This window comes from Lentinula edodes, assembly GCF_021015755.1.
Source record: "Lentinula edodes strain Le(Bin) 0899 ss11 chromosome Unknown C8R40scaffold_3, whole genome shotgun sequence".
In the NCBI taxonomy this organism is placed as follows: domain Eukaryota; kingdom Fungi; phylum Basidiomycota; class Agaricomycetes; order Agaricales; family Omphalotaceae; genus Lentinula; species Lentinula edodes.
Genome location: NW_025764309.1, coordinates 1282589 through 1304428, shown reverse-complemented (window position 1 = coordinate 1304428; position 21840 = coordinate 1282589). Strand labels below are relative to the sequence as shown.

The window sequence follows — 21840 nt, the reverse complement described above, 5'->3', positions numbered from 1 at the left end:
TGAGACTGTAAGCCAACCAGATCTAGAGGGAGTGCAATCTCACTTTACAGTTAAACGAGAAACGCATACCAAAAAGCATATGTAGAGCTGACTTTTCAACTTTCAACTTTGAACTGCTCCCTATGAAGACTATACGTCAGTATGGCTGATCTTATGAATACCGAGTGGATCCTGGGTGAATCTAATGAGATCCAACACAATTACATGTTCTACATCTACCGCTGTTTATACCACTCACCCTATATACATTTTCGTCAAGTCCATCGCATTTGCCGTGATGACCCAGAGTCTTCGGAAGACTGGGGCAGGGCAAGGCCTATCGAGGCACGACTAAAGGACTGGAGCCAGAAGAAGTGATGACCTAGTTGTTTGAGCAGAAAATCATTGGAAAGTCATCTGGAAAGGAAAACCGACACGGTCCCATTGAGGAACAGCCGATTTGGAAAGGACCATGACACATTGACAAGGCTATGCGAGATGTCGACTTCCATCTGTCAAAAGATAGCTTGTAATCCACATTGTCACATTGAGTGATACAAGAATCCATGTACAAAACAAGTGTCCTCTTGATACATTGGAAGCTTGGAAACATTGCTCCAAATTCAGAGCACCTCGACATTCCCAGAGTCTGCCCATTCACCGAACAGGAGACTGATACTTTCTCCATTGTGAGTACGCCGAATACTTTCGGCAATTGTGGGGCTGATGTCAATGACAGTGAGCTTAGAGCAACCGTCCTTATGTTTATCTTGAGGGATAGTATTTGTCACCTGTTAGGGGTAGAAGCGCGCAAGGTCATGAATGACTTCTCGACGAAAGTACAAAACGACATTGACGTACGACAAGATGATCAATGGGTAACCGCTCTATTACACTCAAATTGATTTCGGAGAGTAATCCTGCGGAACAGCGAAATACGTCAATGCCATGTCTCTCTTGGAGCTGAAAGCTTACCATGGGTGATCAGAGCATATATAGCTTTAGCACCTTTCTCGTGTAACGTCTTCGTGGCGAGTGAAAGAGTTGCGCCGGTGTCAATCATATCATCAACCAGGATAGCAACCTGCGAAGTGCCGAATGAGACATAGAATCATACTTTTATGAGTGCGACGCACCTTGTCTTTTACATCTCCAACCAGAATTTCCATTCTCTCCGGCGCATCAACCTCTTTACCATCTCGTTTTCGATGAATGAGAGCAAATTCCACTCCAAGCTTGTCCGCGATGGCTGTCACTCTGCAACGCACAGGGGTAAGTGAAAATTCAACTGGCAAGAGTCTGTACTCACCGCTTCGCTCCTCCAGCATCTGGACTGACTATGATTCCATTCTTCCAACCTTCAATTGACCTCTTAATGTACGACAATACCAGAGGTTCTGAGAACAGGTTGTCCACAGGAATGTCGAAGAAACCTTGTATTTGACTGGCGTGAAGATCCATAGTGATGACATGGTCACAGCCAGCAACAACGAGCATGTTCGCGACGAGTTTTGCCGTGATGGGCGCCCTAGACTTGTCCTTCTTGTCCATCCGAGCATAGGGAAAGGAAGGAATGACGGCTGTTATCCGTCTGGCGGAGGCCGTTTTACAGGCCGAAATGAGGATGAGGAGTTCCATGAGGTTGTCATTGGCATCCTGACAGCCAGATTGGATGATGAAAACATCTTCATCTCGTACGGATTCAGAAATTTTGACATTGATTTCGCCGTTGGAAAACTTCTTGACAGTGCATGGTACGAGTGGAACGTTGAGTCTAAGGGATGACAAATGTCGAGTCTCGAAGAGTGCTTTGAGCCGCAACTTGGGAAAGCAACAGCTTACCGCTCAGTCACTGCTTGAGCAAGTTCAGGATGACTGTTTCCTGAGAGAAAGATAGTGAGTAAAGAGACGTGGTGTCAAGGTATAGGGATGTGGAAGCTCACCGGTCAAGATGCGGATGGAATTGTTGTGGTACATGATATAATAGAATGAGAATTTACACTATTGCATGAGATGAGACTGAAGGAAAGGTGTATGAAGGTAGGTAATGTCGGTGTAGTGGGAGGAAGATCGAATGGAGGAAAATTTGCAATCGATCAACATAGCCACGGGCCGAGATTCGGAATTGTTCCGCAGTGAACGACTTACGAACGTGCGTGCGGCTGTACTGACGACCTATTATGCAGGGAATTGGAGGTCGCAAGCTGTCTGGTTTCGTTTTCATGGATATCGGTCCACCACAAGCAAAGAACCAAAAAATATCGTCACTTCTCCGAAGTTGAGCGAGGAGGTACACGAATAGTAATATTTTCTACGACATACTCCGAGTCAGCGTAGCCCAGAACCTGGACTAATTGGGAACTGAAAAGGATATTCAGCATCAATCAACAAACTTCAGAAACCCAAACACCAACCTGTTCAAACCTCGTACTCTGGATATTTGTGCATAGTTATACATAGCTAACCCCCTCCCGACCTCGATCACATCGTGTTCGCTGAATTGCGGTGAAGCCGCCTCAACATTGAGAGATTTATTTGTTTCAAGGTTTCCGGATGAGCTGGACCGGGACAACGTTCCCATAGCGATCGGGGACAAACGTCGAGGAGATGCGGGTCGACTGGACTGCGCACTGAGCATATCTGTCTCTTCATGCGAAACTCGGATGACTATCCGAACAGCCTGGCCAGAGGCAAATGCACCCATAACGCCAATCACACCAGCTGCAAGTAGACGACCGCCAGATTCTCTTTTGGATAACACGCGATGAGCACCGGAATCGATTACCACACTGCCCGCAGGAAACAAGGTATGGCTTGTCCATGCCTTCAAATCCCGCATTGGAACGAGAGAAGGCATAAATACGGTATGTGGAGGTCGAGTTAAAGGGATCAAGGTTTTTTCGTTCGATGGTTCTGAACTTAACGCAGTGCTTTTGAGCGAGTCATGGTATTCGAGGATAGCGAAAATATTCTCAGGCCTTTTGCTGGATGTGATCACAGTGGTGACACCGGCACCTGTCGCCATCTCGGCAGCGATTATCTTGGTTTCCATTCCACCAGTCCCAAGGCTAGAACCTAACGTAGTAGTGCTAACTAACACACTAGTCAATGGTAAGTCATTTATGAATACGACGAAGATTTACCTTGAGACCTAATGGCAGAGATAGATGTGACAATTTCGATCTGTTTCGCTTTTGAATCTTTCCTCGGATTCGCCGTGTATAGACCATCCACATCAGTTAAGAGGAACAAGTAATCGGCATGTATCATAGATGATGTTATCGCAGATAACGTATCATTATCTCCAAATTTGATTTCCTGTTGATCAAAAAACGCCTCAGCATACAGCAGACTCAAACTAAGTTCGCTGAAATACGTACGCTCACGGAGATGGTATCGTTTTCATTCACAATGGGTACTACGCCCATGGATAAGAGCTCATTGAGTGTGTTCACTGCGTTCAGATATCGCGTTCGCTAAAACATATTAGATAGCTGAGTATCGAAATCGACATAGGACATACATCCGAGATGTCTCCACGAGTTAACAAAACTTGAGCTATGGGTTGCTCCAAGTGCCCGAAGAGTTCATCATACAATGCAATCAATCTACCTTGTCCAATCGCTGCTAAAGCCTTACAAGTGATTTGATCAGTCTGCATGTTCAGTGCGAGTTTCATACTGGTCGCACCTGCGTCCCAGATAAATTCTTTGGTCTACTTGCGATATTCATTCGCCTTAGGCCAACGCCAATGGCACCTGAGCTTACGAGCACGACTTTGTGTCCTTGCTTTCGCAGATGCACAACAGTCTCAACTACAGATGAGAGAGTTGATAACAATGGCTGATGGGTCTCTTCATGGACGATTGATGAAGTCCCTGTAATTCAAGATAAGTGCAAGCTCCTGAACGATTACAAATTTACACACCGAGCTTAATGACAATGATACATGGAGTGCTCTTTGTGCGAGACATGCTAAGGATCTGGACTGAGAACGGAGAAGGTGCATGATTGAACACGATGAAACAAGCGCCGGGCATCGAGTCATGACAAAGTAAATAACGCGTAAATAATTGCACTGCCACCGTATCCTCTCAGTAAATTACATACAAGTTCAAAGTTCGCCCTCTTGTTTTCCAGTCTCTCTTCTGAGAAACATACTAGCCCTCTCATTGAATTCCGACCATAAATGACGCGTGCAGACTGTGTGCTCCCAAATGCCACTTGGGAAAATCAGAATCACACACTGGTGTTCGAACTGAAATCGTTTAGGATCTCTGTACTTTTTTAATAGAAGCTTCCGCTCAAACCCAGCGGCTTTTACGTCTTGATTCCACCAGTTTGTGCTTTCCTTTTGACCACGATGTTGATTTTTTGGCTGACTATCTTTACTAGCCTCTTGCAGAGCTCTTTAGCTGTCTATCAACAGTCGCTCTCAGCCGCATCGACCTTTGTTCCGACAGAATTACAAAGTAGCGATGATGATTGGGACTTGAACAAGCCGCTTACATCTAACTCAACCGCAAATCTCGTTTTCGCAACGATCAGTTCCTTGTTGCAATCAGCTCCCAACTTGCGGTATCGAAATGGTTGGCTTGTCTGCACTCTTGGTTTGATTGTCTCATTTTCTTCCAGGACACACACTCGTTCCAGGTATAATTCGTTCAGGAACTTTGCTCTATCATGGTCGGGGTGACTCAAACATTCCAACTATGGAGTGGGTGGCATTTGATCCGGAGGCCTCTTATATTTTCTGCAAGCTGTACGGTCAATCTCAGAGCTGTTGGTTACATACCTTCAAAGTCGAGCGGTTTCTCCGGATTCTGTACTTCGATGGATCTAGCGCGGCGAAAATCGGCGACGGTGCAATGGATAGCCAGGACATTCTCACTTGGGGCGAAATTAAACCTGACCTTGTACGTGAAGAAGGAATGAGGATACAGAAATTATGCGAGTGGGGGGCGAAAGTAGGATTGGATGGGTTCGTTAGGTACATAAATTTCCGTTCAATCTCCGGTTGAAATATTGATGGTTGTGGATCTTCTGCAGAACCGCCAGTATCTCGCAAGTTGAATCATTTATTCCATACCTACTGGTTGTTCTTACTGTAGCGATTTTAGTGAAATCATGTTGTGCGATTTCAGTCCGCTCCAATTGATCTCTTCTCGACATCAAATCGACTCCACTGGTAATTCCTCCAAAAGACATATCCCCAGTTCCAACCCCACGAACACCAATCGGACCATTACCCATTACTTCCGACTCTATCGACTTTCTGAGGATTTCTGGACGATTTGACCATTATCCAGGTATGACGCAGGTCCAACTAGACCTCGCACACTTGGTCTCTCTCTATGACGAAAAGCTGGCTCCATCGCTGTCCACCGTCCGGGAGGGGAAACCTAGGCTGCGGCATCGCCTGCTCGGAATGTCACAGGAGGACATCTCACGAGTCAAAGTGCATCTGGAAGGACAAATTGCAGAGGTTGCATGGTCTTCTCTCGAGTGCGCTGGAAACCATCTCGATTGGTCGACCCACTTACATTCGATTGTGGATTTATACGGAGACACGTTTGAGGATCTATGGGATATCATCAACTCTACCACCATTTCTCTTGCACCAGCAAATGTACGGGCAGAGAAAAATGTTTGGGCAGAGAATGCTTTCCGCATGATTGAATCCATCGTTCGACCATTCGTCTTGCATTCGGTTTCACCTACTGGAACGTCGCCCGATATAGCTTGGGCTTCTTCTGTATACAAGGAATGTGCATTATCACACACTTCCGCCGTCTCCGCCATTTCGCTCACAAACTCTGAAGAGCTGTTACGCAACGCGATAGAGGGGACTACTCGCGAACTATGTAGAGTCATGACCAAAATGTGGACAGATGGAGTCCACGAAGGCATGAGTCCGCTTTTTGGATCGACACACAAACCAGAAGACGCTACCTTCCTTTTGTATACATGGAAAGTAGATCTTGGGAACTTGATGGTTTGGCTAGATTGGGGTACCTGGATGCGATGCAAGCCTGCTTGTAAACAACTGGTAAGTACTCGTTTCTTGACCTTTTATACAAAGACATATATGTTGACCACCCACCATTGCGAATTGTAGGAATTTTGTTATCTTCCAGCATGGCCATTTGGTGTAGGAAATTCATCACACCCAGCTGCAGGATGGCGCGAACATGATCCACAACCGAGATGCCTTAGGAAAATTCCTCCCTTTATCTATGCCGATGATTTTTTGAGATTATGATGTCCCCATCCATTCTGTCACTTTTCAGTATCTCCATAGACATGTATGTAAAGATACGCTATGCATTTTCAAGATTGTCGAGCTTCAAGCTTCAAATGTCAGTGTTAAATGAATAATGCAGCAATGCTTATGTACAGTAGATGTGGGAAGAATTGTCTTTCAAAGTTTGCCCGCCACCACCCTAGCGCGCGCTTCAGTATGGATATCGATACAAAACCTTCAAACAATCTTCAAGATGTTCTGGAAACTGAAATTAAGTATGCCCTGTAACTGCATCTATTGCCTGGGCCTGAGTTGAAAGACTTTGGGGCTCCTAGAGAATGGCATTTCCGTGAGTGGCGAAGAGTCCCTTGTTATCTCCGGTTGAAAGAACACACCTAGACATATATTTTGCACAAAAGAATGCCGATCAACATTACGCAGCCCTTGAACTTCGTGATGCAGTCCTACGTCTAAGACGAGACGGAGCGTTTGTCGCTGTTCCCCTCTTTCGTGTAAACACAGAACCTATGGGTCCGCATCCTATTGGTGAGCATCGAACCGCAAATCTGTGGCACCGTGGCTCAATCACCGCACTACAGGCTCATACGAAATATGGGTTCCCGCAGAAACGTTCTCATCCGTATTTTCCTATCTCTGTATGAACCGTGGCAATTTGAGGTAACAGCAAGCTGCTTGAGCCTTTGACACTTTCATGAATCTCCACCTCAGTGTTTTGGTCCATCCCCTTACAAGAGATGAAGTAAGCAGAGCTGTCCGAATGCCTTCGTCGTAGACTGACGATTTCTCATAGCGTCTGTATGTATCTTGTCTCCATTTTAATGTTGAATACCACACCAATCCGTCCAAGTGACCACGAATTACGCTCTGCGTGGCTCGGCCCCTCCCTCCCTCTAGATTTGTCTACTCTTCCATTGAGATCGGATGAAATACCTTTACAATATCCCAGCCTCCGTATGTTCCTTCAACACCATGCCTTGCTGTCGGTGAGCGCTGACTCTTATATAGGGCTTGGTTATTCTTCAGCGACGACTCCGTTGAGCTTGGATGACAGACGAAGACTGGGCGCAAATGTCGAAAACCTACTGAAGAATGAGAAAGGAGCCGCTCGAGCTCCTTCGGATTGAATCACTTGCTTCCTTCAAGGATGCCTTCACAGTTTACTCCTAGGCTTTAGTATGGCAGATTTAGCGAATTGAATTAAGTACAGTAACAATGTTGCAGCTTTTGTAGGATCTAGCGGGAAATCAACCTGAATCAACTCGTGTGTCTGTCCAACGGAGGAATACTTACCGCCGGGGACGCTGTGATGGTGCCCTGATGGCGGTGAAGGCGATGAAAAGCATTTTTCTGAATGTTCGCACATTCTCAGAACTCCCTCTTTTGTTTTGTTCTGTCGTTTGGGCTTCGGTTCTCCACTCAGTGACCTTTCGATACATTCATTCTTCGTCTTTCCTTTCACACTCACTTACGATGGAGTTCCTCCGCACAACCTTACGTAACATTCTTTTCTTGATTTTCATAGGTGTCAGCCACGCTAGTACCAGCGCTAATTGCTCTTGCGGTTACATCGACGATCAAGGTCACGTATGGAGGGAGTCTATTGTCACGAATTTCACAAAGACCTCGGGTGCCCTCGCTGCTCTTGGTAACGACTGGATCGTATCAACAGACAACGAGGTTCAATCTTCGCCCGCTACTGCCAATATTCAATATGTTACCGCGAATGTATTAGATCATAACAGTGTGCTTGGGATCCAGGCCAGTGCAGTGAGTGTTCATTCTACACGTACTACCTTCATAATCTCAATCTTGCATTCTCAAATTTCCCAGTATACCAGTGGCAGTAGCAACGTTGACTGTGGAGAGATCTTCACGGAAAGATCAGATATTCTGTATGGTACTTTCCGTATGCGTGCGTCTGTCCCGTCTGTTCCCGGTGTTGTTTTTGGTAAAAATCTTCCTTTTTCTGGACTACGGAGCAACTCACGAAATCCTATAGGTTTCTTTTCTTACGAATCGGACACGCAAGAACAGGACATCGAATTTCTCTCTTCGGGTAGCAATGCCCAACAACAAATTCAGTACACAAATCAACCTGGAACAGTCAACGGAAAAGTAGACGAGGTCTCGTATAGAGATGTCGAAGTTGAAAGTGCGAATTTTACGTGGGTATCGTCATTCGAGGCTTTTCAATCTTTTGAGTTGAAATTTATGTAGTACGTTTGGCGAACACCGTTTTGACTGGCTCAAGACCGCGACAGAGTATTATTACAACTCAAACTTGACAGCGGTGTGTCTATTTACTTACCTATCCGGGACGTCGTCTAATATTCATCGTTCTATGTGTCCTAAAGACAATAACCAAGAATGTCCCCACTTCAGCATCGGAGATCGTCGTCAATGTATGGTCCAATGGTGACCCAGAATTCTCACAAGGGCCTCCAACCTCCAATGCAATTGCGTCTGTGGAATATGTCAAGCTGTACTTTAATTCGACGAGTTTGAGTGAAGCAAAGTTTATTGAAACTTGCAGTGGGGCTGGAAACATTGCGAGGTGTACTATCTAGAATCTGGTCACATTGTTCCAGCTGGTGCTGGCAAGTCAATATTGTGGCGAGGATGTATTTATCTTTTGAACCCACCCAAGGGCGAGTCCTGGTAAAAGATCACAGCTGCTTGATGAATTTATGAACAATTATATGCCTACGCAATTCAACAAGAATTTACGTAGGAAAGGTAAATGCCAAATGAATATAGTCCAAAACAATGCTATCGATGAAGTCCAAAATGCTATAAAGTATGTGTCCGTGTGGCGTTGCGCAAAATGTCATTCAAGAACGTAACCCAGTGTAACCGCAGGGATAACCCGAGGAAAACGAAAGTATCATCTACGGTGTATGCAAATTAGTACGTATGTCGAGCGTGTGATGCAGACTGACTGACCAGCGGGATCACAATCCGCAAGCAGAGGAATCGACTTGCACCGAAGTGACTGTGACTGCCCCAAGCGCGACAGCATTCCCATTCGTCAAAGTGTTCATGGCCTCTTCCGAAACATTGATCAAGCCATCTCCAGCATGATCCACGGCAAGCACATTCACAGTTGTGGAGACGCCATTGGAGGAGTACGTGACTTGCCAGCATGTTCCACAATTTGCCGAGTTCCATCCTTCTACGGCACCAAAAGCACCGATGTTTGGGAACGAAGGAAGCGAACCAAAAGTCGGAAACCCTCTGGTGAGGAGTCCGTTAGAGCCATCAGAGCAGGCGACAGTGCTCAGCGAGGCGCTTGCATCGTCGTAAGCAGTGTCGTACTGGAGTGTGTCTGCCGCAACGAGGGTAGCGAAGGCAGCAACAACAAGAGTGACGAAGAACGTGAAGAAGTTCATGATAACAAGCACTTGACGGGGGTTGTTAGAGGATTGGGTATGGGATGATCTTGGAGGGACTGGATGTTAGACCCTTATTCGTTCTGCTTCTATAAAGGCGAGTCAGATGGGCACAAATGACCGCAAACGCGTGACGTTTTTGAGAGTAAAACTTTAAGAATACCGGGAGAACACAGTCTCAGACAAACTCCGATATAATCGCCTACTAATAGCCGTACACAAACCACACAATCTTCGAAAAAAGTTCAAAAGTTCCGTCGCCTACCCTGCCAGCCAAGAGCATTGCATGAACGCGCACTGCTAGAAATTAAGCAGAAACGGTGAAAGAAGGCCTTTGGAGGATGATTCACGGCGGGTTTACAGAAATATGTTATTGAGATCTCGGAAGACCTTGAGAAAGAAGATTTAATGTTGACGAGAAGCGGTGTCGTTTACAGTGTCCAGTGATCGGGTCCAAGGTTCTTTATTCGATGAAAGTATGAAGTTAGTTTTTACGGAAAATTCTCGAGCTTTCGTGAGAAATCCTCCAATTGTATTGATTATCTCTGCTTCAAGCTTCAATCACCATCAAATCCTCCAACCTCCGTCCTCAAGCGTCCAAAATTTCATTGAATTGCATCCACCATCTTGCAGATGCTCAGCCTTGCCTATGACACTATAACTATACTGTGCATATAGGCTGTCTCTCTTGATTAGTTTCTCATTGCACAATTAATTTAACTTCAGTTGTGTACTACACCAACTGAGAATTCATTCAGAATTGAGTCTTAATAGCAGTGTAAGTGTTGATGTAAATTGCAGAGATATTACTATAAGTACTACTAGATCCATAGTTTTTTGAATAACTTTAATAATTTTATTTCCATGGGTAACCACTTATAGTAAGTATCAAAGCAGAAAGTCCCCCTGAGAGTAGAAGCTCAAGAACATCCATGTAAATGGGGGAGGTATAGAGCACATTCAGAGGCAGTTGTTGCAATATTAGACCCATTTTCCTTGAAACACTACACAAAGTTGCTTGAGGTTCGACGTCGGACGCTTGACAACTCATCAATTGAAACTCCGGAATTTTCCGTGAAATCTGCCGTCATATGAAAGACTGATATTGATCGATTTGGGGTGGAATTTGCTTCGGACTTGGGTCTTCCAGACAAGCAAGGACTAACGTTCGGATGGTAAGTTAGCAGGATCGTTGGGTAGCATAAATCCTTCCTTATGGTCATGGCTCCCCTAGTGACACTTCCCTTAATGCAGTACCTGAGGCTAAGTAAATTTCGCGAGTCATAGCATGGTCGATGTATGATCGGTAAAACCAGATCCATCCAACTGGGAAAGAGGAAATGACCGGTTTCTCCAAAGCAAGAATATCGCCGTCTGAGGCCGTGTGGCCACAAGCTCTCCACAAGCTCCTCTGTTCTTCCCAGGTTCTTCCTTGCCAACCACTGTGGGGATGAGCCAATGTCTTCGCGGTGAAAATGTAGAGAAAATGCAAGGATTTTTACCAAAATTCATCAAAAATCCTGGGCACGAATTTTAAAACTTTTCGTGTGGCGATTATTGTGAAGCTATCGTGAATTTGGCGGGGGGCCGTGCTTATTTTAAATTATCTTTTCATAATTTTACCATAACCTCAGCTCAATTCCTTCAAAATATCTGCTGCCATATTTTTGTACATAACCTCGAGATAAAACCCACATTTTCGCCTCGAGGAAATCGGCTCATCCCCGCAGTGAACGTGGTTGAAAACATAAACTTGATGAGTCATCACAATGAGCCCATACCACGGGCAGTAACCATTATTCCTTGTCCTCGAAATGCACCGGCAGTGAGGTTGCTTACATGGAACTTTTGAGGTTCTAGATGCTATCGAGCAAAGCCCTCACAGTGCAAAGGCCAAGGAGATCAATGTAGCTGACTTTAATCCTCAGTTGGATTGGCACCAAGACCAGGAGCATCATCGTGATAAACCAAACTCGATTGAACTTACATCAAAACATGGAAATGAAGGTAAGTCACAGCTGTGGGTGAGGATTAGAATGCAGAAAGGGTATCAACAGGTTATGTGTTTGAGTCAAAGTGCAAGAGGATTTGGATGAGGAGATTGAGCAAGAAGGTGAACCCGAGGAAGACATGCAATGGGTATGGCAATTGGAGCTCTGTCAAAAAATTATAAACAAGTATAATCATTACATATCTTTGTAAATGTCTTAAAATTTGAGGTTTATAAGCGACTACAATGGAAGTAAGTGGAAGTAAGAGTGAACAAAACTCGTGTACCATCAAAAATCAAAGGTTGGCAGATAAACCAAAGCGACACTGATTTCACAGGCATTGCCAGTCTGTGTACATGGCAAATATATGTCCCATGGCAAAGAATGGTACAATAGCAGATTCCCGCTACCTATTTAGAGCTATGTAGAAGGATTTCGAAGAGCGAGCTTTTCGATTTTGCGAGTAAGCTATTCGAGTGTCTTCATATATAATATCCTATAATGTATGTAGTAGTCAGTATTAGTTTTGCCTGGGGTCCAGGTGGGCAACACACCGCTACACGATCTAATGCCCGGAGAGTCTGAGCTAGGATAAACTTACCAAAGTAATATGAAGGGTAGGAAGGTGGGTCATGACGAAAGATGAAGCGGTAGGAGATCTAGCGGTGAGTGTCTCGAGTGAGCACGAATAGGCGCCCAGTAGCACTCATCGCCACTGCTTATCTTATCCTAATATTATGATCAAGCTACTCATCACGTGCAGATTATTCCGCACTTCCATTTATTTCAAATTCCTGCGGGAGGAGCGAAGAACGAAGTTCTGATCTCGCAGAAGGGCCAAGGCTTTTCACAAATATTGGACTCGTATAATTATCAAGGTAGCGGGCCCTACCGCTGTTCGGCACTGTTTGGACATTGAATAATATAGCAACATGAAGTGAGAGGCAAGGTAGGTCAAGAAAAAACTGCAGAAGTGCACCGTTGAGCTTACATGCTAGGAAGACCGAGGTATACCCTGAGTACCGTTGGAGGAGATAGGCCGCCGTCGGCGATGAACGAAACTAATTGGAATACATGGGGCTGTGTGATATCTCTCATATAATGAAACCCTCTTAGTACGAGGTACCCGTATCATCTTCTCTGCTGGTCAGAGCAATCCAGTATGCGCATCTTCTGTCCCACTATCGTTTTAATTCTCTCAATCCTCTCAATATGTACACATGCTGCCCCAGTTAATCAGAATCTGGATTCAAGAGAGAACTTGGTGATTATGTTCGCGCGTTCAGTGCATATAGGTTTCACTTACTCTCTTTACAGCCAGCTTGGATACAGGGCGAAGTCGATAACCCAGCATTCTTTACCAAGAAAGATAGGCAAGCTTACGGTGAGTCCTAAAGTACACTTTCGTGCTCCGTCTCCCATAAAGCAATCTTCAGCGAAGAAATTGTGGGGTGTCAAGCTTGGTGCAAAATTACAAGTTGCTGGATCGCACAATTTCGCTATATATTCCTTGACTGGATACGGGCTACGCTTCAAAAGTAGTTCATTGATCATGAAGGTGTTCAATGCCGTCGACAATGCTGCTATTGGAGAAGCGAAGGCACTCAGAGCCGTAGGCGATCTCGTCGCTTCTGGCACTGTCAGTGCATTGGGCTCAAAACCTGCCATTATCATAAAGAGGAAGGCTGGTCAACCATTACAGGAGACGGAGGCCTACAAGAATGCTAGAGAAATAGTGAGAGAAAGGATGCGGAACCAAACTTTTACGTTGATGTGCGACAAAATGGCCATTGTAGCTACCGAGAAGTATGTTCTGCACGGGTAAGTCATTCGTCGTCCTATGCACTTCTATCATTATATTTATAAGGCAATCTCTGCTACAGCGATAACCATCCCTCTCACTCAAATATCCTAGTGACCTTGGATAAGAACACCGTGAAATCCGTTGAGTTAGTAGACTACGGCCCTCCGAAAACCTATTTTTTGACCAAGTCTGTCACGAAGGCGGAAGTGGTAAGTGACATTTCAACTCGCCCGTTTCTTTTTACTGATTCTGGGCTGATAGTGCGTTTACTGTGGATGTGAATATCCAAGTACAAAACGACACTTGTGGGAACAGGAGTTTCCTTATGTTTCCCCTCCTTCTAGTCCTATGAAGAGTCCCAAGCTTGGAATGTAGAATTTACCGTGTATAGAGTCCCACTACGTATCATTATTTATATCGTTATTCCCGCCACCTCTTTAGAGGTTGAAGGGTTTCATAGACGGCGATAGACCTAAATGTCCTCATTCAATTTTAGTCATTAAATATTGCATAATACAAAATATTCATCTTGTAATTATCATCTCCATCGGCCTAGACGCGTCTGAATCCAATCGTTGGTATACAATATTCCTTAGCTTGATGCCAATGGCCGACGCGTCTTCCCCCCGCTCTCTTAGTTTTCGACAAAGACTTCTACCGCTCATAAACCTCTCTTCTCATGTCAGCGCACCATTCATAACTACCTTTCTGCTCATACATCTTAGCGCCCCAGCCTTGGCCAACGTTGGAGGATCTTCGCTTTCTTCTCAAGTCATGGTGTGTCATAAACATTTTAAATAATGTCCAACTCTCAGGCTGACCTTGCCGATTCATAGCTTCTTGGAAGGGAATATTACCAGACGAGTCTCGCGGAACCGTACCTTGTACTAGGTCCTTTGGTTGTTCACGCTTTGTCTGGTGTCATCAGGCGCGCCCTCATCATGTATCCAAAAATAAAATCACCATCTATCACAGATGGGAACACCTCCAAGCCTTTGACGTTCTCTCAACGAATTCGCGGTGCCCTTCCCACTACGACTCTCTCTTTCACCGCCTACACCGTCCTCCTACTTCTTCCAATCCATCTTGGTATTCACCGAATACTACCTCAGACTACTTCTCCGCCTGTTCTTTCTCTTGGACCATCTGAGTTGGAATACTCTTTTGTTCAGTATGGACTTCAGCGTTGGCCAGCTCGAACTTGGGCCATGTATGCGGTTCTTGTTGGTGCTGCTATTACACATGCTGTAGAGGGTTCACGAGTCCTTATGGGAAACTTCGGTTTCAAAAGTTCTGTCAAAAAAACGTCCAGCAACTCTGTCGTTCCAAAGAACTCGAAAGTTCGTCGCAAGATACTGGCAGCCGCCCTCGCTCTTCCCATACTCTCAGGACTATATGTATTATATAAGGAGCCGCTGTATTTGTTTGCTGATATGGGACGACGCTTAGAGGGTGTGTATCGATTGTCTTGGATCTACAATACGCAATAAACAGCCCTAAGTAATTGTATTATCATTGACCTCGTTACTATCTAAGCTGGGAGCCATTATTATCAATGTTTCGACCGCATACTCATTGTGCGCATCGTAGGGACTGTAAAGAAAATAAGAGGGGCGTCACCTTGTAAATGAGTTGACTTACACATCATCAATCCTTTTATGTCCTTCACTCTTGAGCTCTGAATGCTCTTTCTTAGTAACACCACTCGAATAGATGTCCAGACAAGAAGCAAGCAACCGAAAGCGACAGGGATCAGCCAGTACAGTGGCGATAGGTGAACCGATCCACCGAAGACGACATGCAACGGGGGAGTGTACACGATGAACATGCCCAAACAGGCCCCACTGCAGTTTGATGTCAACAAATGCTACATAGGAAGGAAAGAAATTCCATACCCTAAGATACCCGCGAAATTCCATTTGTTTCCCAGTATACGTTTCCCAAACGGAAAAGAGAATTTGGCTTTTACAGCAAAGACCTGCGAAGTACCTAGTGAGGTGGCAAGTCTATACACAGAAAGAGGACTTACATTAAAACATTGCATAATAAAAATAGAAAGATATACTGAAGAGATACTGTTCAGCCGGCCATATAACTGATACGAAAGAATATTTAATATTCACCAATGGATTGGGCTTGGCCTAATGCGTCAATCTGTTGAGCATCGTTGATCGTTTGTCCTCGACTATTGATAAAATCTGGAGCGCCTTTGACGAAATACACTAAAAAGCGATTGAGCATGCAGTCCACAGTTCTCAAAGGTTTAGGATTATTGCACCTGTAGCTTGTTGAGCCCTCCTCAGATCGCTAGGGCTGAAACCATTTTTGAAGAAGACAACGAAGTATGCTACCAGCCTATATGGACACTTGACTTCAGTTTCCTGCGAGTAAACGACAAATCTCACTCACCCGCCGAGTGTTTCAATCAAACCAGCTTCCAGATATGAGTAACTCAACAGCTTCAGATCGACCAAGTCCTCGTTGTCTGTGGGTTCCATGACATCCTCCCAGTATTCTCTGGTGAATGGCTTGGTAAATTTTGTGGCTAGCTTGGAAAGCTTGCTCGGGGGTATGATATTCTGAGTTTCCGAGTCCCGGCGAAGGGTTTTTGTGCGACGTAGAGCCCGTCTCTTGAGCGAGGCAATAGACCCTTCATTCACTGATAGAAAGTACCTAATAAGACGGGAATAGTTTCCAATAGGGAAAAACACACCTGGTTTACGAGGGGTCATACGCATCAAACCATCTACAGTTTCTGGCTTATCCCAAGCAAACGACAGCTGAAAGAGCAAATGTAATCAAAACCAAAAAGATTGGTTGATACAACTTACAGCAACGAACAGCTCAAATCCGAGATCTGAAGATACTCAAATCAGTGCTACAGGGCATTACTTACGATTCAAAGGAGGCTTACCAATGACTAGAATCAAAATCGCCGATAAAGGGAGAGGGATGGGAACGATAACGTCTAGACAGAAATTTGCCGCATACAAAGCTGTGACAAGACAAGACCTACAAAGTAGTTGGGGAATGACCTCAGGTGTACTATGCGAAATGGTGTATCTGGGGAATGTGATGGATACTGGGGAAAGGGTTTAGAAGATGAAGAGCACTGACTGAATTGAACGTTTTAGATTGACAAAAATTTGTCGTCCTTCGGCCACACCTTTCACTGTAGACGCAAAGTTGTCGTCTGGAGATAACCGTCAACGGGCATTGATGATTGAAGCATAAGTTACGAACCTAACAGTATCATTTTTGCAGCCTCCTTTGACACATCAGAGCCGGATATGTTCATCGCAATCCCGAGGTCTGCCTACAAAAGCATTCGTTGCAGTGCTTCCTAATAGCCGGCGTATCGCTTACCCGTTTGAGAGCAGGAGAGTCATTGACGCCATCACCCGTCCTATCATGTAAGTGAGTCTAAGATCTGGCAGATAACAACTACCTACACTCCGACGATATGACCCAAAGCTTGAGCACGCTTGACTAGATGGATAAACTGAGTGTTAATTCAGGCGCGAGAGAGAATTTTGACCGACCAATTTCGAGTTTGTGCTTGGGAGATGTACGAGCAAAAACAATCTCGTCCTTAGAAAAGACTAGTGAAGTCATAAGTGACTTTTATACCTGTGGTGAGGATATACGAACTTTGATCCCATTGCCACCCTTGCAGATTATCAATGTCATCCCCATGTACGACCACCGCAGAAACTTCATCCTCGTAAACCTCTTCAATCGATCGCCCAGTTTTTGCTGCTAAAGTTTCTCTTGTATGACCAAGGATCAGATTGATCTTGCGTGCAATAGCTTCAGCGGTCTTTGGGTGATCACCTGAACATCATGTCTATGAAATATGTGAAGCTGAAAGATTTAACCAACACTAACCTGTAACCATCATGACCTTGATTCCAGCCAGACGGAGAGTGCCAATAGCCTCGCGAACGCCATGTTTCGGAGGATCCTCCAGAGACACCAGTCCCACAAAGCAGTAACCCTCGCTAGGATAGTTTGCATCACTTCTTGAAAATGTGAAATCAACGGGATATTGCTCTTCATCGAGTAACGACCGGGCACAAGCAATGACACGATGGCCACGGGAAGCCATATACTATTATCAAAATTCAGATTAAGCCCACTCTCAATTAGAAAGTACACACGTTGTAAGCAGCATCATAGGCAGCCTTGAATTCATCTGTGATAGGGACTTCTACATCGTCTTTCAAGTAGGTCGAGCATTTGGCGAGAACTCGTTCCGGGGCTCCTTTGATGAGTGAAGTCATAAGCCCAGTCTTGTGGGGTTTTTCGACCTTGAGGCATAGGTGTTACAGGAGGTGATGTCGTTATAATAATATAGTACTTACAATGACCAATGCCCATTTGTTAGTAGAGTTGAAAGGGACTTAAGAGAGAGCGATCGTCAAATCGGTCCTTCCAGGATCAACGATGCAAACCGCACCTTCGAATACTTTGGGAAACTTCTTTTGGTATTCATCGTACATGGTACCAAGATATTTGCCAGAAAAACGAGTTAATCCAGTTTCAGTGGCGTCACCAAGAATTTCTCGTTTGTCGAAAGGAACATCGGTTTTGTCAAATTTGACGCGAGAATTCAAGGCCGCGATGTCGACCATTTCCGACATCCCTGGAGCATTCAGATCAAATTGGGTAGTTTCCGTATCATCGTTATTAGACTATGGTGCAATTAAATGGGAAAATAGGTAAGCAGAAGAAGAAAGACACATACCTGGAATGCAGAGAACATTCGTAAACCACTCCATAGATTGGTGACAGTCATTTGATTTCGAGTAAGCGTTCCCGTTTTGTCGGTAGCGAGCATCGTAAGCTAAAATTATGGTGTCAGTTCACTTCTCGCGATACAGTTGTCTAATATCCTACAGAGCCTAAAAGGGATCAGTTTCAACATAGCCCTGTAGTTTATGGGTGTAAGTACATGCCTAACGTTTCAACACCTTGCAAGTCCTTCACAAGAACATTCTGATTCGCCATGCGTTTTGCCGCGATTGACAGAAGCAGTGTTACCACAGATGGTAGTCCTTCTGGGACGAACGCAACAAGCACCGAGACCGCAAAGGTCACAGTGAGGTCGGGATGACCCTTGTACACAGTAGTAAGCCCAACAAGAAGAAAAACTATAGCAAATATGATGGCAATGCAGGATATTTGAATCACAAAGCGAGCACTGAAACGGGATGGTTAGCACAGAGGCAGAGCCGAAGTGAGTGTGCGTTTACATTTCTTTTGCCAGAGGTGCTTCCTTTCCTTCTTCCCCAGACGTGAGTTTAGCAACCTGACCTAAGTCCAATCAATTAGCGCAGCGAAGGTAAGACCAAGCAACGCGTACCGATGATAGTGTGGTCACCAGTCCGCACAACAACTGACCATAGATTTCAGAAATGAAGCGACAGTGAGAAAAATGATTGATACTCACTACCCCACCCCTCGCCATTAACGACTAGAGTTGAATTGAAAACCTGTTCCAAAAAAGAGTAAGTCTACTTTTTAAAAATCATTATAACCTTGTAGCGAGTTTACCAAGTTCTCGGCTTCCACAGGCCGATTTGAGGATCCAGTGGATAGCGCCATACGTTCCTGGGGCTCTGACTCTCCCGTCAAGCTACTGTTATCTACCTTGAGGTCGATAGCAGAAAAAATAATCATGTCAGCCGGAGTCTTGTCGCCCACGCGCTGAGGAACGAATCGAGATTAACGGCGAGAACGCGACTATGAGAAGGTCTGGATTACCAGTAGGACGACGTCGCCTGTAACCAAGTCGGCCGCAGGTATTGTCTGAATGGTTGCATCCCGAAGTACGCGGCACGAAGGGGGGATCATAGCGAGAAAGGAAGCCAGGATAGCTTCCGACTTCTGAACCTGATACCAATCGATAAACGCATTAAGAAATGCTACCGCTATCAAAATTCCCCCAAGATAAGTGTTTTGGAAGTTCTCCTGGAGGTGCAGATATATAAATAACTCTTTTCACGAAGGCTGAGAGGACATTACAAACTTTGAAATTCACTCCAAGCAAGATATATTCCAGTATTCCCGAGAGAATTAAAAGGATGTTAAACATAGTAAGTAGTCTATCCATGTACTATGAAGAAGGATCAGAATTAGGTTGAGAAAATTTAAATGACGGAACCTTGCGCAGGGCCGATTTTTTCTTAGGGGGAGTAAGAATATTTGGTCCGTTCTTAGCGAGACGCTGTTTGGCCTCGTCGGTGGTTAAACCATTCGAATTTCCCGGATCCTTGACATCGACTGAGGTTGATAGCTTGTTATTCAAGTCATTGAGAGGAATCGCATGCTCAGTGATGTCGACGTGACCTAGATCCTGGTCAGCATGGATAGCTTTTTGCTCTTCGAGACGCCCGTATCCAGCGTCAGCAAGCTCCTTCTCCTCCTTTGTCAAGGTCCTGTTCATCTCCACGCCCTTGGGGCGAATGCCACCGGTGGGCAACTTCTCCTCGAAGGGGGTTGCTTCATCGGGAAAAGCAATAGCACGAGGAGGATTTCCGTCACTCTGACCATCTGGACTGAGCGAGACGACAGAAGTCTCGATTTTTGCGCCAGAGTTCACCTCTGCCATGGGGTAAGATATATGAAGCAAGGGAGAAAAGGAGTTGGAAAACTAAAATCATATAATCGCCGGGGATTCAAATTTTTTCAGCTTCCGATTGCAAGCAATATTCGAAGCTCAACATGCGTGTCATGATTGGTTCTTGTACGGAAACGTCGACTAACGAACGGCTAAAAACCCTCAAAGCGCGCGCGCACACAAAGCCGCCGATCACGTGATTATGAGGGGAAAGGTCGAAGATACCATCTACCAACTTCGCAGGAAAGTAACATTGCGGCCTGGGAAGAGTATCTCGAGAAAGGAGATAATGTCATAGATAGCGGGAACGAATTATTGGAGAAGAAACGAAAATAGAACGACGATATCTTGCATGTTTGAACAGTGAGAAATTTGTCTTGTTGTGGGTCCAGCTAAATGGTTTTGGTTTTGGAACGTTTCCTACTGTAATCAGTCAGTATAGTAGGTCTCCGATAAGAATACGAAAAGAACACGAACATTGACGTACATACCATAGTATAAGGTTTACAAGTAGTGTCATGGCGTTCTTGACCTCACGCGTAAGTTAGTTGACATTCTGAACAGAAATTCCGATTGACGAGTGATGCCGAATTGTTCATGAGGCTCTCTAGCTTAGAAAGATTTACATTCCTCGATGATTACTGCTAATCCTTGAATGAAGTGTTCAGGTACAGACCATATCGTGTAACAACTTGAATGGTTCCCTTTGAGTTCATTCCTCGGATTGCGAATTGCTATGAGACAGCGTTCAGGTGGAAGAGCGACAAGAATAACCCTGTAGATAATGAGCACGAAAATCTATGCCCGCAGGAATTCTGACATGGACCGTGATGCTACTTATTATGTGTCAACTTGTAGAGTATACTGTTTGCTATGTTTGAAGGCGGAATGCTTGAGGGTTTGATTTCTAGCCGGACTCAATCGCATTGTTCTGAGGAAACGCGCGCAGTTCGTGAATTATCTGGATGAACGTCTTGAATTTGTAATGGTGGTCATTAGAAAAGGACGACGAAGCCGCTTACGAAATCTGCTTCCAAATTATTGCCAGTGGTGACTCAGGCCCCCAGAATCTCCTGCAGAACCTCACCCGAAATAGCGTCATTTTGGGCCCGATTTTGACGATTTCCTGGTCCTAAAATAGCGTCATTTTCAGTCAAAATCCTTAGTCCTTGTCCGTTTATAGCGTCATTTGAGTCGGCAGGAGTCGGCGCACCAGCACCAAACCAAAAAAAATTTTAAGCACCGGAAAAAAATGGAAAAAGAACACCAACATTTGAATTTTGAAAAAAATTTTGGAAAATTTTTCGATTTCACGTGACGATCCTGGTCCGAAATAGCGTCAATCATGGCAAAATCATAGCGTCAATTAGGGCGTCAGGCCGGGTGGGGTTCTGCAGGAGATTCTGGGGGCCTGGTGACTCAGTACTCAGTGACAGTCAGTGACGGAGACCTGGTGGGATTGATTATCGGTGTTCAAGTTCCACTTCGCACCTCACAATCTTTGCCCCTGAAATTTCAATATGAAGTTGCTTTAACAGCCAGAATTTGCCATTCAGCCTCTCGGTGGCCATTTCAGCACAAGATAACGATCTTGCATTGTATGGCTAATAAGGTCGAATCACTCGCAGTCTTCCTACAATAACATTGAGGAGAACTCTGGACATCACCGAATTCAGGTAGCTTGCCAATGGGTGATTCTTGGTCTTATCGTAAAGCTCAGTGATTCCTATTCCCTCCCAGAATTCCCTTCGCGAATATTGAATGATATTTTCCTCGCTGCATCTTTCGTC

The 21840-nt window shown here is 44.9% G+C and overlaps 10 protein-coding genes across 10 annotated transcripts; 5 read left to right on the top strand and 5 right to left on the bottom strand.

Annotated features, from left to right (window-relative positions):
• Positions 1-414: 414 nt before the first annotated feature.
• Positions 415-2129, bottom strand: C8R40DRAFT_1083963 (phosphoribosyltransferase-like protein). Its single transcript, XM_046227288.1, has 7 exons — positions 1923-2129; positions 1822-1861; positions 1289-1753; positions 1116-1236; positions 955-1063; positions 841-899; positions 415-770 (listed from the first exon to the last, which is right to left on the bottom strand). Exons 1-7 carry the CDS (start codon positions 1954-1956, stop codon positions 603-605), a joined length of 996 nt encoding a protein of 331 aa, XP_046091103.1. The 5' UTR covers positions 1957-2129; the 3' UTR covers positions 415-602.
• Positions 2130-4025, bottom strand: C8R40DRAFT_1083961 (glutamate 5-kinase). Its single transcript, XM_046227287.1, has 7 exons — positions 3908-4025; positions 3670-3857; positions 3503-3613; positions 3360-3455; positions 3123-3297; positions 2394-3072; positions 2130-2340 (listed from the first exon to the last, which is right to left on the bottom strand). Exons 1-7 carry the CDS (start codon positions 4017-4019, stop codon positions 2244-2246), a joined length of 1458 nt encoding a protein of 485 aa, XP_046091102.1. The 5' UTR covers positions 4020-4025; the 3' UTR covers positions 2130-2243.
• Positions 4026-4046: 21 nt separating this feature from the next.
• Positions 4047-6241, top strand: C8R40DRAFT_1245062 (uncharacterized protein; the record flags this gene model as incomplete). Its single annotated transcript, XM_046233615.1, has 4 exons — positions 4047-4568; positions 4615-4995; positions 5184-6028; positions 6098-6241. Exons 1-4 carry the CDS (start codon positions 4343-4345, stop codon positions 6239-6241), a joined length of 1596 nt encoding a protein of 531 aa, XP_046091101.1. The 5' UTR covers positions 4047-4342.
• Positions 6242-6380: 139 nt separating this feature from the next.
• C8R40DRAFT_1083949 (DOPA-like domain-containing protein) lies at positions 6381-7605 on the top strand. Its single transcript, XM_046227286.1, has 8 exons — positions 6381-6498; positions 6559-6572; positions 6623-6769; positions 6823-6901; positions 6953-6983; positions 7035-7039; positions 7092-7195; positions 7250-7605. The coding sequence occupies exons 1-8, from the start codon at positions 6440-6442 to the stop codon at positions 7366-7368; spliced, it is 558 nt and encodes a 185-aa protein (XP_046091100.1). The 5' UTR covers positions 6381-6439; the 3' UTR covers positions 7369-7605.
• A 109-nt stretch (positions 7606-7714) lies between these two features.
• On the top strand, positions 7715-8811 carry C8R40DRAFT_1158555 (concanavalin A-like lectin/glucanase domain-containing protein; the record flags this gene model as incomplete). Its single annotated transcript, XM_046229757.1, has 5 exons — positions 7715-8011; positions 8075-8192; positions 8244-8409; positions 8462-8534; positions 8599-8811. 5 exons carry the CDS (start codon positions 7715-7717, stop codon positions 8809-8811), a joined length of 867 nt encoding a protein of 288 aa, XP_046091099.1.
• A 384-nt stretch (positions 8812-9195) lies between these two features.
• C8R40DRAFT_1158554 (cerato-platanin-related secreted protein) lies at positions 9196-9633 on the bottom strand (the record flags this gene model as incomplete). Its single annotated transcript, XM_046229756.1, has 1 exon — positions 9196-9633. One exon carries the CDS (start codon positions 9631-9633, stop codon positions 9196-9198), a length of 438 nt encoding a protein of 145 aa, XP_046091098.1.
• Positions 9634-11292: 1659 nt separating this feature from the next.
• C8R40DRAFT_1083941 (uncharacterized protein) lies at positions 11293-12372 on the bottom strand. Its single transcript, XM_046227285.1, has 2 exons — positions 12226-12372; positions 11293-12120 (listed from the first exon to the last, which is right to left on the bottom strand). Exon 2 carries the CDS (start codon positions 11911-11913, stop codon positions 11692-11694), a length of 222 nt encoding a protein of 73 aa, XP_046091097.1. The 5' UTR covers positions 11914-12120; positions 12226-12372; the 3' UTR covers positions 11293-11691.
• Positions 12373-12786: 414 nt separating this feature from the next.
• On the top strand, positions 12787-13803 carry C8R40DRAFT_1166213 (uncharacterized protein; the record flags this gene model as incomplete). Its single annotated transcript, XM_046230818.1, has 5 exons — positions 12787-12888; positions 12942-13008; positions 13061-13445; positions 13508-13637; positions 13690-13803. 5 exons carry the CDS (start codon positions 12787-12789, stop codon positions 13801-13803), a joined length of 798 nt encoding a protein of 265 aa, XP_046091096.1.
• A 225-nt stretch (positions 13804-14028) lies between these two features.
• On the top strand, positions 14029-14918 carry C8R40DRAFT_1034477 (uncharacterized protein; the record flags this gene model as incomplete). The annotated part of the gene is made up of 2 exons (XM_046223434.1): positions 14029-14205; positions 14265-14918. 2 exons carry the CDS (start codon positions 14029-14031, stop codon positions 14916-14918), a joined length of 831 nt encoding a protein of 276 aa, XP_046091095.1.
• Positions 14919-14980: 62 nt separating this feature from the next.
• C8R40DRAFT_1158552 (aminophospholipid-transporting P-type ATPase) lies at positions 14981-20041 on the bottom strand (the record flags this gene model as incomplete). The annotated part of the gene is made up of 28 exons (XM_046229755.1): positions 14981-15021; positions 15070-15272; positions 15324-15406; positions 15458-15492; positions 15552-15650; positions 15707-15783; positions 15838-16087; positions 16142-16208; positions 16260-16285; positions 16343-16396; positions 16445-16491; positions 16546-16621; positions 16672-16744; positions 16795-16834; positions 16967-17030; positions 17080-17262; positions 17317-17539; positions 17589-17738; positions 17793-17830; positions 17888-18122; positions 18176-18274; positions 18424-18631; positions 18684-18744; positions 18794-18826; positions 18881-18923; positions 18985-19137; positions 19195-19425; positions 19595-20041. The coding sequence occupies 28 exons, from the start codon at positions 20039-20041 to the stop codon at positions 14981-14983; spliced, it is 3339 nt and encodes a 1112-aa protein (XP_046091094.1).
• Between the last annotated feature and the right edge of the window lie 1799 nt (positions 20042-21840).